The 13,453-nt window shown below is 42.6% G+C and overlaps 1 protein-coding gene across 1 annotated transcript in view; it reads right to left on the bottom strand.

Moving 5' to 3' along the window:
• The window catches only part of TBCA (tubulin folding cofactor A), a 28,370-nt gene extending 15,156 nt beyond the window's left edge, over positions 1 to 13,214 (bottom strand). Inside the window, 3 exon segments of the mRNA XM_057405512.1 lie at positions 11,666 to 11,792; positions 11,795 to 11,884; positions 13,082 to 13,214. Of these exon segments, the coding sequence (XP_057261495.1) occupies positions 11,666 to 11,792; positions 11,795 to 11,884; positions 13,082 to 13,214 (350 nt within the window).
• Between the last annotated feature and the right edge of the window lie 239 nt (positions 13,215 to 13,453).

Raw genomic sequence — 13,453 nt, forward strand, 5'->3', positions numbered from 1 at the left:
TGGAGGCTACAGAGGCTAAAGAAACTAGGTTCCCATTTCCTCTCTTTCTGCTCACCCTCAGATCAGGGCATGCATTGTGCAGAATGCTGATGTTCAAAGATGGCAAGTTAAGAATCTGGAATTTCTTAAAGTACAGGCAATGTGTTAAACCTAATTATTCCCAACTATCTCCTCTAAGTCACCTGGAGCAGGCAGCAGTATCCATTTATAATAGTCCTTTTCAAAGTTCAGACCTCCACATAAATGTTCAATGGAAGCAAAGACTCCCACATACCCGATTTAAATCTACTGACAACAAGCTTGTTTTACTCAGTTATGTTTCATGGCCCTGAAGCAGAAGTCTACACCCCTAGAAACAGGAAAAAAAAATAACCCAAACAAAATACTAGTGTTTTACTATCTTCTTCCAGTCTTTCAAAATGAAAAAGTAAAAACATAAGATGCAATTATTCTGGACCTTGTCTCCAGTGCCAGCCAGTAGTTAACTATTACGGAAAGAGTATAAAGAAACAAAACAAGTCTAAAGTGACATTTCCTGTGTTATAGCTGCCTCTAGAAATCAACTTAAGGACTTTCTAACACTGAAGAACAAAATTAAACTCTCAATGTTTAATACGCAATAGGTCAGCTCCTGGCTGAGGCTGCTGCCCTTTCAAAATCCTTTATATGTTTGACTTCCACATCACTTAACAATAAATTTCAAGTTTGTATGTTCTGTGTACAAAATGCAGTTTTATTACTTTAAAGCTGCAGACCAAACCCTGAAGAGCTCAAAAGGCTTAAGAGAATCTTAAGGTAGAAAGAAAAAAACTGAAACACCACTAATAGTTCCTTAACTACCTTTTCCATAACATTATGATTTACTTCCTCATCTATCTTCTACTCACTTTCTCATCTATCTTCTACTCACTTCCTCTTCTCCACTTCAGCTCCCCAGGCTGAAGAGCAAAGTAAGATAAGATGGTTCAAGATAGTCTAAAAGCCAGCCACTGCTGAACAGAGGTCTTCCCCACTCCTATCCCAGCACTAATGCTCAAATGATCACTCCAGGAACCAATTCAGTTCACCAAAACAGCAGGAAATTAACACAGTAAGAGCAAAAAAAAAACAAAACAACCAAACCAAAAGCTGACAGGTTTTCTCCTGGGTTAAGCAAATTGAGCAAGGCCAGCAAAAGGTTTGACTAGCATCAGAGACCAGAGAATTGGAAAGAAGAAGAGGGAAATGAGACCTCCGAATTAGGATGACACTGATTTCTGAAAGGACTTCACTTCTGCTCTGTTTAGGGTGCAGAGCTACTAGTGGTTTAGACTGCTCTGACTTGTGGCTGCTGAAAAAGCCTCAAATCCCCCTCCTTTCTCACTCCCCAAAGGTACTAAATTACCTACTCTGGACCATTCAAGAGATGAACACCAGTGTCATCTCCTGTAGTTGCATCATTATCACTAGCAAGTACATCTCTGGTCATAGGAAGGGCACACATTTTCACTGAAGGCTGACAGATGAAAAAAGTATGCACAACATGAGTTTTCTGAATGTATAATAAAATCAAGATCCTCCCTGCTAGGCTGACAAAAATTCCACCTTCCTGAGCCACAGCTGCAGGAACTACTAGTGGATGGCTAAAATAAAAATTGTAAAATGGTACAAGGATAGAGCAAGCACACACTACTACTCTTTATATGTCTCCCACAACCTCCAGTGATTTCCAATAAATCAGATTCTATATGAGCTAGAATGTCACTTACATGCTTAAGGCACCAAATAAGACTGCTCTCCAGCATTAGAAAGACCAACACGAGAAAAACTTCCCTGGATGGACTAAGCAAGCTCAGTGGAACTCTGAAGATGAGAAGGAATTTCTCAGTTATGCTATTGAGTAGCTTCACTATTGAAAGGACATGCATCTTTTCGAAACCAATGTTACTATTAACCACGGTATATGCTAATATGCCATAGATTCAGCCTAAGCACACAGAAACCCCAAAGCTGACAGCATGTATTGGCTGGATAATGAAATATCTATGCTGACTTAGTAAAACCTAAAAATCCATAATAGTGGAACTGTAGAGGGTACAGTGCCTTTTTTTGTTGTTGTTGTAGTATAATAAATTCCATGTATTAACACTACGCACAAGTATAGGGCAGTAAAATTGGCACTGTGCTAATTACTACCTGCAAAACTTAAAATATCCAGTCTTAAATATTCCAATTACTTACGCACATTCTTGGGTTCACTAAGGCTACATAAGCACACAGGCATTACAGACTGGGGCCTACAAGGAAAAGTCAGGGAGAAAGATGATGGAACGACTAATTTTAATACCATAAAGTGCCATGTTGTCATAGCCATAAGTGACTACTGTCTGATTTGGACAAGATTTCTAGTTTATACATTCATTCTCTCACCATAAGAAAGAAACTTTCTCTTTGAAGAGTCAAAATGTGACCACACACAAGTATGCACGTAATTTTTAGCCCTCAGGCATCTACAGCTTAAATAACTAACTTACCATGACACTTAAGGTTAACTTTGTAAGCTTGGCTTTTGTGAGGAATTACTACTGTGAACACAATGAAAAACAGGTACAAGGTTTTTTTTTTAAGACAGAAAAATATTTCAAGTCAAAAATGACTTGATTTTTTTAACATTTTCACAGCAACTCCACTTCCAAAGACTTCTCTGAATAACCAGGGTTTCACATTCTGCCCTTGCTTCTCAACACAGTTATTTCCCTGCTTTTGCAATACACTCATATAGGAATGCAAGAGCAAGGGACTTTTTTAAATCCTTGCCATAGCCACAACTGAAGTTTCCTTTTTGCCCTGCTGAGAAAGTCTGCCTGGCTAGGGCATCCCTGAATGCAGGCAGCCAGTGGGAGCATGAAGGAGTCGAAGGAATGGAAGAATCCAACAGATGCAACCAGGATGAAAGTGCTTAAGTTATGGACTACTCAAAAAGCAGAGAATGATGACTGGGGATCATGATTTTGTTGAGGTACAGAAAGAAGCAACTTGGATGGTCATGGACAATGAAGCGAAAGGCTAGTCCATCAAGAAAGCTGAAAAAGCATTTCAGATGGAAGGAAAACAAGAGCTGGAGAGAAGTGAAAAGTTAATCAGCCCATCGCAAATAGGTTCTGGACTGGCAAAAATTCAGGGAGAGAATGGCATGGAATGGAATAGGACAGCTGAAATTTGTAAATGCTAAGGAGCCTGAGATCTTTGCTTCTAGAGAAGGAAGAACAAAAAATAGGACCTCTGACATGGTAATAATTGGAGTTCCACAGATCTCCACTTCATTTTCCCTTCTATTACCCAGTCATCATCTTCAGTCGAGACTTTTGTTTTGGACGAAAAGCAGAGAATCAAATTCCTCTTTCCCTCCCCCAGCTGGGGATAAACTGGAAGTGCTACAGTAATAAGCAAAATTAAACAACATACTGTGTGTATAATCAATTCACAATGCATCAGGAAAGAGACCTAATACAGTTTTAAGAAAATACAGTGCACCTCCTGATCCAGAATGAGTTTTCCACCTATATAATACATATAATTTAATAACTCACAGTCAAGCCAGGCTGGATTATGCAGTTGTAACTCATCTTTTGTACATAAAGCACTACCACAAATCTAGTTTGGTTTTTGTTTTTTTGTTTTCCCATAGATCCACATTCTAATTCAGTACAAAGTGATTACTTGTAACTGGTTTATCCACATAGATGAGTACGTGGCTCCATGCCATGAGTAAGAATGTAAAGAAAAAAGTATGTACAATCAAAACCAAGACAAGAGTACTACATGCATGCATAATGGCACGAAACTAGGGTTGCCAAGCAACTGTAACTACTCTATTACCAAGCTTCTGAAAGAGTGCTTAAAGAATTTAAGGCTGCAAAGACACAGTTTTGCGTATGTTCTTGCCCTTCCCCCTTAATATCCATTACCAATGCATGGTGATAAACCTGATGCACAGCATAGTTTAACCAGTTAAAATGATGATGTCAGTAGATTACTTTGGTCAGCATGGACATGCACAAGACAAATTTGTCTCAGAGGGGAGAAGATAATTGTAAGCACAAAAAGCCCAAGATGCCAGAACAATGCCATCTACCTGGACTTATGCAAAGCGTTCGACACAGTCCCACACGACATCCTTGTCTCTAAATTGGAGAGACATCACTTTGATGGATGGACCACTCAGTGGATAAAGAACCGGCTGCATGGCCGCATGCAAAGAGTTGTGGTCAATGGCTCAATGTCTGGCTGGAGACCAGTAACGAGTGGTGTCCCTCAGGGATCAGTGTTGGGATCGATCTTGTTCAACATCTTTGTCGCTGACCTGGACAGTGGGATTGAGTGTGCCCTCAGCAAGTTTGCCGATGACACCAAGCTGTGTGGTTCGGTTGATACCCTGGAGAGAAGGAATGCCATTCAGAGGGACCTCGACACGCTTGTGAGGTGGGCTGATGCCAACCTCATGAAGTTTAACCATGCCAAGTGCAAGGTCCTACACCTGGGTTGGGGCAATCCCAGGCACAGCTACAGGTTGGGCAGAGAAGGGATTCAGAGCAGCCTTGCATGGAAGGACTTGGGGGTGTTGGTAGATGAGAAACTTAACATGAGCTGGCTGCAGTGTGCGTTCACAGCCCAGAAAGCCAACTGTATCCTGGGCTGCATCAAAAGGAGTGTGACCAGCAGGCCAAAGGAGGTGATCCTGCCCCTCTACTCTGCTCTTGTGAAACCTCATTTGGAGTATTTTGTACAGTTCTGGTGTCCTCAACATAACAAGGACATGGAACTGTTGGAACAAGTCCAGAGGAGAGCCACAAGGTTGATCAGGGGACTGGAGCACCTCCTGTATGAAGACAGGCTGAGAAAGTTGGGGCTGTTCAGCCTGGAGAAGAGAAGGCTGCGTGGAGACCTTATAGCGCAGTATCTGAAGGGGGCCTATAAGGATGCTGGGGAGGGACCCTTCATTAGGGACTGCAGTGACAGGACAAGGGGTAACAGGTTAAAACTTACACAGGGGAAGTTTAAATTGGATATAAGGAGGAAATTCTTTCCTGTTAGGGTGGTGAGGCACTGGAATGGGCTCCCCAGGGAGGTTGTGAATGCTCCATCCCTGGCAGTGTTCAAGGCCAGGTTGGACAGAGCCTTGGGTGACATGGTTTAGTGTGAGATGTCCCTGCCCATGGCAGGGGGGTTGGAACTAGATGATCTTAAGGTCCTTTCCAACCCTAACTATTCTATGATTCTGTTCTATAGGTTTCACTAAAGGCTTTGATGTCTTTTGAGAAGAGGTAATGAGATGGAGAAAGGAATGTAAAGGAGGCAATCTTTTAAAGATCTGCCCATTACTAGTTTGAATTTGTGAGACACTTCTAAAAAGGAACCAGTGTTTAGGTCTGCTGAAAAAACAAATTAAATCAAAAATCATAAAAACCAAACAAACAAGGAAAACTAAACAAAACCACAAAACCCAAACAAAACAACACAGTGCTCTTTTCACAGCTTTTTATGATACCTGTGGACACTGTTTGATATTGCTGAAATTTAAAAGAAAGCATACATTAAAATACACAGGGAAATAGGAATCCCTTCATGCAAGTAATTTTCTGGAGATGAGTCAACTTGCAACTACCCTTCAGCTAATTATATGGGCTGGTGACTATGTATGCCACAGATGTTAACTCAGATAGCACTAGGTAAATGCAGGTGCCCTCTGTCAGCGAGGTCCAATAATGCAGTTGTTTATGTTAAGTTAGTAACTCTAAAAGACCAAAGCAGCTTTCATAGGCAGGCCAGCTCTGGACTTTCTGCTCCCAATTCCAGGACTACTACAAAAGGTACTTAAGACATATCCAAGTAGCTCTGAACCACAATAACCACATTTGGCTAGCATGAAACCCAAGTTTAAGACTCCAGGACTGAGCTGCTGATAAACCTAGACAACAAATGCACAATGCTCCTGCACTCTGAGAATGGTTATTTAATTTGGATAGAGTCAGCTTGTATCCAACAGTGCATGCAATACATTCACCCTCTTGAATCCCTGAGCTCTTGGGTGTGAAGTGTACAGATATTAAATTGCATTATCATGCAGACTCAGTATAGCTGAACAGCTTTGCAGATCATTCTTCAATACCTGTATAACATAACATAACCCATCCCTTCCCATTAATTGAGCTAACAACCAGTTGTTATAATTAGAAAATTGTATGCAACAAGAACTACAAAAGGAGACATGAGTTTCTTATCAATATATTGATGCTAAAAATGAGAGCTAGTGCCTATGGCTAATGGAAAACAAGCAAGTAAGCACCCATCCATAATTCATATGGTGGACAGAAGACTGAGAAAAAAAAAAAGTGATTTACACCAGAAATAGCAGATTTCTTGAGTAATAAGAAAGTGAGCTACTTCTGCACCTGAATTAGTCAGCCTACATCAAAAGGAATATCCGTACTCCCTGCAATAATTCATATTTGCACAAAATACATCCTGAGCTCACCAGTAAAATAATTTAATTTAAAAATAGGCCAACAGTTTTGTGCAACTTGCAGAGCTTCCTGTGCTTGCAGAAAAAAAAAAAAAAAAAAAAATCACAGTGTAAATTGCTTGGCAATATGACGATATTTTACAAAGAATAAAAATAGCACCAACACCAGCACGACAGGAAAAGAACAATCTTGGGAAGATTCCATAGTTTAGGAAGGTGGTTTAAAAAAAAAAGAGTTGCTTCACAAAAATCAATACACTTCCCCCATAGGTTCATGATGTAAAATTCTATAATCAAGGCTTGTAGATTTGTAATTATGGTATGTCAGCCACATTTAAACAAGAGTGTTAAAAGATTGTTAAAGTTAAACTAACACAATTGCAATGTGAATTGTCTTAGTCTCATTCTAATCTACTGGTGTCACTTCCATTTAATCAGATAGAAGCTATGGGCAAACGTCAGTGCTATTTTCACATAACTCAACTTACTTTATTTGCAGTAGTTTTTAAAATCACTGCCAACCTGAAATAAGAATAAGATATTTTCAGAAAGACTTTTCTAATCAATTCCCTCACTAGCCAGCATGTTGTCTGAGTTTGGATTTACTAAGACTATTTTGAAGTAATTAAACCAGAAGTATTGGTTGTTAGAATATAAGCCACAAATACAGCAAACATTATTCACGCCCATCAAATTTACTTTTTCTGAATGACAAGCTAATGAAAATAGCAATCACCAAGAGCCTGGCTATCAGATTTGTCAAAAAAAGCAAAAGGCTCTCCCTATTCCTAGTTTATATTTCCTTCACTGATAGATAGCAATATAAGAAATGCAGGTAAAGTACCCACAACCTACAATATTGTCTCTTGAGAGGGGTACACAAAAAAAATCATATACAGCTAAAAAAAAACCCAGAGCAGAACAGCTGCTTTACTCTTAGTTTGAAAAAAAGTGATGAATTAGGTGACTAACAAGAGAAAAGAATGCGCTACAGCAGGTGATTAAAAAAGACAAATGAAACATCAAAAAAGTTCAATATATCCTAAGAGTTCTTGACCCTTACCTTTTTTTGATATACTCTTATAGCCTGACCATTGAACATGCTTGAAAAATCAGTATTACAGGCAAAATTCAATGTACTTTTCTAAACTGGAAATGCAGAAAAAAAAACCTAAGGAAAACCAACCAAAGTGTTAAGTCAGTCATTTTATGGCTTATTCAATAAGCCTCTATGTGAATCTTCTCACACATCAGAAATACCTACAGAGCTGCCATAGTCCAAAATAAGAGGACAATGTTAATGTCCTAAATTGACTCAAGTCACATGCATGCCTACTGTAGTATATTATATAACTAGGCTTTTGGTTGGAGAAGGAACAGGGGAGTGGGACTGAGCCTTCTTGTATCTGTGTTGACAACCATTACGGAAGTGGGAGCTGCTGACGTACTGCTGTATCATCTCCCCTGCAGGGACTGTAAGATAACATTCCTTTTTTTTTTGAGTTACTTTCACTTACAGTAGTATGCAAGCTGCTGCAGAGTAACTGCAGATGCACATGTAGTTACCGTATAGCAAACAGAAGCTAATCTGACCTGTTTATTCACACATTCTCCAAAACCAAATCTGAATCCTGTCACTGCAAGTGTAACATTCCCCCAAATGTTTTCATCCCTTTCTTTGTGCTAACCCTGAAAGTTGTATAGTTGCATGGTGAGCTGGTCCAGGCAGACCTATTCTATTTTTTTTTCAGTCCAGGTGTCCTGGGTTTAGCATTAGCAGTCAATTTTTCTCCTTGGTAGCTGGTGCAGCATTGTGTTTTGACTTTCAGCCTGGGAACAGTGCTGATAACACCAATGTTTTCAGTTGTTGCTAAGTAATGTTTATCCTGACCAAGGACTTTGTGAGGCTCATGCTCTGCCAGGGAGGAGGAGAAGCTGGAAGGAAGCAGAGACAGGACACCTGACACAAGCTAGCCAAAGAGGTATTCCATACCACAGCACATCATGCCCGGTGGGGAGTAACTGGGAGTTACCCGGAAGGACACGGGGTCTTCTGGGTCAGACTCGGCGGGTGGTATCTTATTCCCTTCCCTTGATATTTTCTCTTATTGTTGTCGTTGGTGGTAGCAGTGGTGATTTGTATTGTACATTGTTTGCTGGACTGTTTTTGTCTCAACCCGTGGGAGTTGCACTCTTTCAATTCTCGTCCCCATCCCTCCGGGAGCGAGGAAGGGGACAGCCCCCAGGGGGGGTGGGTGGACACGGGCCTTGATTGCTTCCACCCCAGCACCACTCACTGGGAGTGAGTGAACGAGCTGTCTGGCTAGGTTTAAACCATGACACCAGGTTATTTTTGAGTGGATCAGCTCCCTGGATCACTGTAACCACACTAATATCCAGTGGGAATTTAAGCAACCTGCTCTGTAACCAAAATATACAGATGGGTGCTCACCTAAACCCTCTAAATCCTTGTGCAGGGCAAAAAGGAGAAAACTCTAACACAGCCCCTCAGATGTAAATTAGCCTAAGCCATCATGGACCAACATCAAGTCTTCTCCTGTCACAAGCAGCAACTGTTTCAGCTCAGAGGAATCCCCACCTTACAGTATCCCTGAAACATACTGTAACTTATTAAGCATCATTTTTAAGAGGCTGCAGACTTTGTATTAGGCCTACAAAATAGTTCTCAGGAATAGTCAGACATTGCCTGAACTTGTGTTGGCCAGCCTGGACAGGTCTTTTTTACTTCTTTAACTGTAACCACTGTTATGACCAGGTAACAATTACCTGATTTGTTGTATTGTTTGCTCAGCTTTGTACAGTTGGGCAGTATAACACTATTGTCTTGATTTTTGTTACTAACAGAAATGAGCTCTAACTTAGAATTTTAAAAAGCAGCATAAAAGATCAAATCTTATGAGAGCAGAAGCATGAGATGACAGGAGAGCCCTTAAACACACAGGCACAGGAAGATGCCGAAATGCCCCAGTGCTATAAACAGTTCATCAATAGTCAAATATTGGTCAAAGGAGTGCAATTCTGAGACATGGTTAAAACCAGTTTTAGGATAACAAAACTATTCAATGCATGTAAAGCACACCATATGCAGTCAATTCAGCCAAAAAGTGGAGTACGAACCAATGAAGGAGAACTAAGATGTGCACTTTTTAACATGCATTTCTAAATGCAGACTCAGAAGTACAAACCAATCAACATCATACTCCTCTCAATAAAGGATCCGGGATGCTGATGACTTGCTTGAATTTGTCTCCTCCCCACTACCAAACTGAGCCAGTGGCCTTAGGACCCAGAGACCCAGCAAAAAAACCTAATACATCAGGGGAAATGTGCTATTAGGAACAAAGTAGAGACATTAGAAACATTGTATATATTAATTTTGCCTGTATTTATTTGAACTGTGCTAGTGTCATTGTAGCTGTACTAATATCCATCAGGAATATTAGTAACTTACTCTGTAACTTGGATGCAACAGACTTGTAACAAAACCAAAGCCAGCAGCCATGGACATCTGCAAATCAAGTGAACAAACAGAAGAGCCACACCAACCAGTAAACTGCTCATGCAGGACAACAAACGCTATTAAGTTTTAACCTCTTGTTCTCGGCTCTCTCAGATTCACTTAAGCTGCAGAAACAGAGAAATGAAGAAAAAGAACATGCAAGCACAACAGACAGTGGCAGACACTGAGCTAGCTTCCCATGCAGTTATTTGCACAACCAGACTTAGCATCACTAGGTCACTTCCAGGGGGACATGGCCACAGGGAACAGGAACCCAACTTGAAAATGCAGACCTGCACCAGCTCTGCTGGGGTCTTCCCATAGTTGTTCATTACCTAGTAAGACTTCCCAGTCACTGTTTCCTAATCTACAAATGAGAGGAAAAATCTTATTCGAGTAACTTTTGTGGTGATTTGTCATTAAGTAATGGCCATCTGAAGTGCTGTTCAGTATTACCACACAGTTCTCTCACTAAAACTGTCAAACAGCATCAATAAGACAGTTGTGAAACTTCCACAAACTACAAAAATAAAATTGTGTCTTATTAGATACAACAGCTTTCTCAAAAGTTTCTAGCCAAAAAAAGCTATACTTCTAGCTAACAAAAAGAATAGACAGACTGAAACTGGACCTTACAATCATATAATCAGTTTCTTGCTTATGGCAGTACTTGAGAACTGCTCCCCATTGGGAGCCTAGGAACAAAAAGTGCTTGTGTCCTGAGTAAAGAGAGTGATAAATCTGTATCCACTTTACTCTTCAAGTCCAGCCTTTCGAAGCTAATCGGGTATTAGAAAGTGGGTCCATCTTACTGTTACTAACTGAAAGTAGATAGGCCATAATACAACAATGTATGAAACTGGACTATTTAACATCCTGACACAGCACACATACTGATTCTCTGGCCTGAGCCAGAGCAGTCTTTATAGGGTGTAGCCTTAATAAATCCCACTGTGACCAAATATTTCAAGTCAAAGCCTTGTGTTTACAGTGACAGTAAGAGGGATTCAGAGAGATAAAACTGCAACTTTTTTTTTTTAAATTAAGACTGTGTTAAAACTAGGCAAAGCCGAGACTCAGGGGATGAATTTACCATCATTTTTGCAGTATTAGGTTTCAAATTAGAAACAACCCGTTTAACATTTGGTATGTAAGACTTCATGCCTCGGCAAGGTGTCCAGCGAGACTGCCCCGTACACTGACGGGTATGACGGCGTGGGTCCCCTTGGCCCCCAAAATCATTACTGAAACAGAACAATATCCCCGTTTAACTGTCGTCTCGGGAAAGAAAGGCTCCCGACGGCGGGGAGCGAAAAGAGAGAAGCCGTCAGCCATGGCACAACTAATGCCAGAGCAGCCGCCCGGCACACCCCGCAGCCCCACCCCACCGCCGCCAATCCCGGTCCCTGCCGCAGGCACGGCCGGCTATGCTCGAAGTCCCCTGGCAGAGCCCCGCGGCAAGGCCCGCACCCCGCTCGAGGCGGCGGGGGCCGCCGGTAAAGCTCTCGGCAGAGCCAGGCCCGAGCCCTCCCTCTTCTCGTCCCCTCGGGATCTCCCACAACCGCTCCCCACGGCCAAGGCGCGCGTCTCCGTGGGGCGATGGCCCCGGCGCCCTCCCCCGCGGCGGGCGGGCGCGCACCCACCGCCTCACGACGCCGATCTTGATCCTGATCTGCTTCAAGCGCGGGTCAGCCATGGCACTGCTGGCGACGAGCGGCGCAAGAGCGGAAGGCTCGGAGAACAAGACGCTGCGCCGTGACTGCGCACTTGACCCGCGCATGCGCCAAGGCGGCAGCTTGAGCGGCATCACCGGCGGCGGGGGCGGTGCTACGCGCTTACCGCTCTTGCGCCGCCTCCTCCGGCTCACTGGAGGTGTCGCCATGGCGACGTTCCGCGCCGGGTGTGGCCGGGCCGGGCCGGGCGGCTGTGTGTCGGTTGCTGTTTGCTCGCCGAGCACCCGCAAGAGAAGCGTGATTCCGCACGAGTTATTCGGAGGCGGTGTGACTAGTGCCACGGTGGTGCCAGGGAGCACGGCGTGACCTTTAGATCCAGCTCCCAACCCGTGGTGATGTGGTTAGCATAGCTAATACCATGTTGTGGGGCGAGCAGCCATTCTCTGAGGACAACCGGATCACGTATTTGTCCCTCTCCCCTCATTATCAGGCCCTGAATGTCTTGTGCACTAAGCAGACAAAGGAAACGGATTTCTTCTTCCCCTTCCTACCAGCCTCGGTTCCTGGGCATGAGGCCGATTACTCCTGTCCTTACTGTCCTTGAAGGTCCCAGGCACCCAGAAGCTTGGTGGTGTTGATGACCCTGACACAGAACAAGGATGGTAACAGCACCAGTGCACCGTCTGTAAAATCAAACACAAGTCCTAACCGGGAACATGGACCAGAACTGCTGCTGGACAGGGAGTAAGACTAGGACCTGGCCAGGACACCTCTACTGTGTCTTCTGCTTCCTCCAAAGAATGAAGGAGTGACTCGTATTCTTTTGTATGATTTGAGTCTAGGTTATGATTGTCATGTTGATACAGCAAACCAGTTATTAAGAATTGACCTAGTTCTCAGAGGGTCCAGGTGAAATTGTAAGTTAAACTGTGTTACAAAATTCTGTACTATGCTACTTATAAATCTTACTACACTGATTCTGCTTGTAGAAACCTTGTGCCATCCCAATCATAAATTCTGTGCTATAATAACCTTTAAATCCTTTAAAGCTTTAATTGTAACTACAACTTAGTACTGTCATCATTCTGCCAAGGTTCTCTAGAAGAACCTATCTGCCCCTTTAGTGTCAAGGGACTGATTGATAGAAGCAAATAAAGAGGCATCATTATCACTGACAGCTCAGCTCCAGACTTATAACTGTCTCAAAGCTCAAGAGGTATTTTCTTTCACAATTGTACTTAGCTGAGGCTAACCATTAAAAACCAAACCAAAACAAAACCCCTTTGGGTCTGTGTTTGAAAAAAACTTCCTTATAATGAGCATTTAAGTTGATAAGAAAGAAAAAATAGCTTAAACAAATAAATAAAGTTAAAAACAGTGGAGTACAGTTCAGGAAGGTCTGTGGAGGCCTTTGTTTTTCCCACATCCTTTCGTCCTGTGTTAGCCACTTGCCCTGGCTCTTGACACTGTCAGTGACCAACATCTCTTGAGAAAACCTCTCTCCACGGGAGGATGTCATGTTGCTTTTGATGACATGACAGTTACAGTTCGTCAGCCAACAGCCATGGGAGTGCAGCTGGCACCTTTGGGTCCTGTTCAGACATGGAATAGAGAGAGCCAAGATTGCTCAAGTCTGCGGGGTTGTGTCTTATCTGCAGAGAAGAACAAATGTGATCCCTGTGACAGAACACAAGTCAGGGACCTGCAAGCTGTACCAGCCCCAACACAGCCTTAGCTCAGCAGGTTGTCTCTGCAGGG

The sequence above is a fragment of the Pezoporus wallicus genome, unplaced genomic scaffold, assembly GCF_028554395.1.
Source record: "Pezoporus wallicus isolate ANWC-B61680 ecotype Strahan unplaced genomic scaffold, APGP_CSIRO_Pwel_v1 scaffold_2696, whole genome shotgun sequence".
Lineage (NCBI taxonomy): Eukaryota > Metazoa > Chordata > Aves > Psittaciformes > Psittacidae > Pezoporus > Pezoporus wallicus.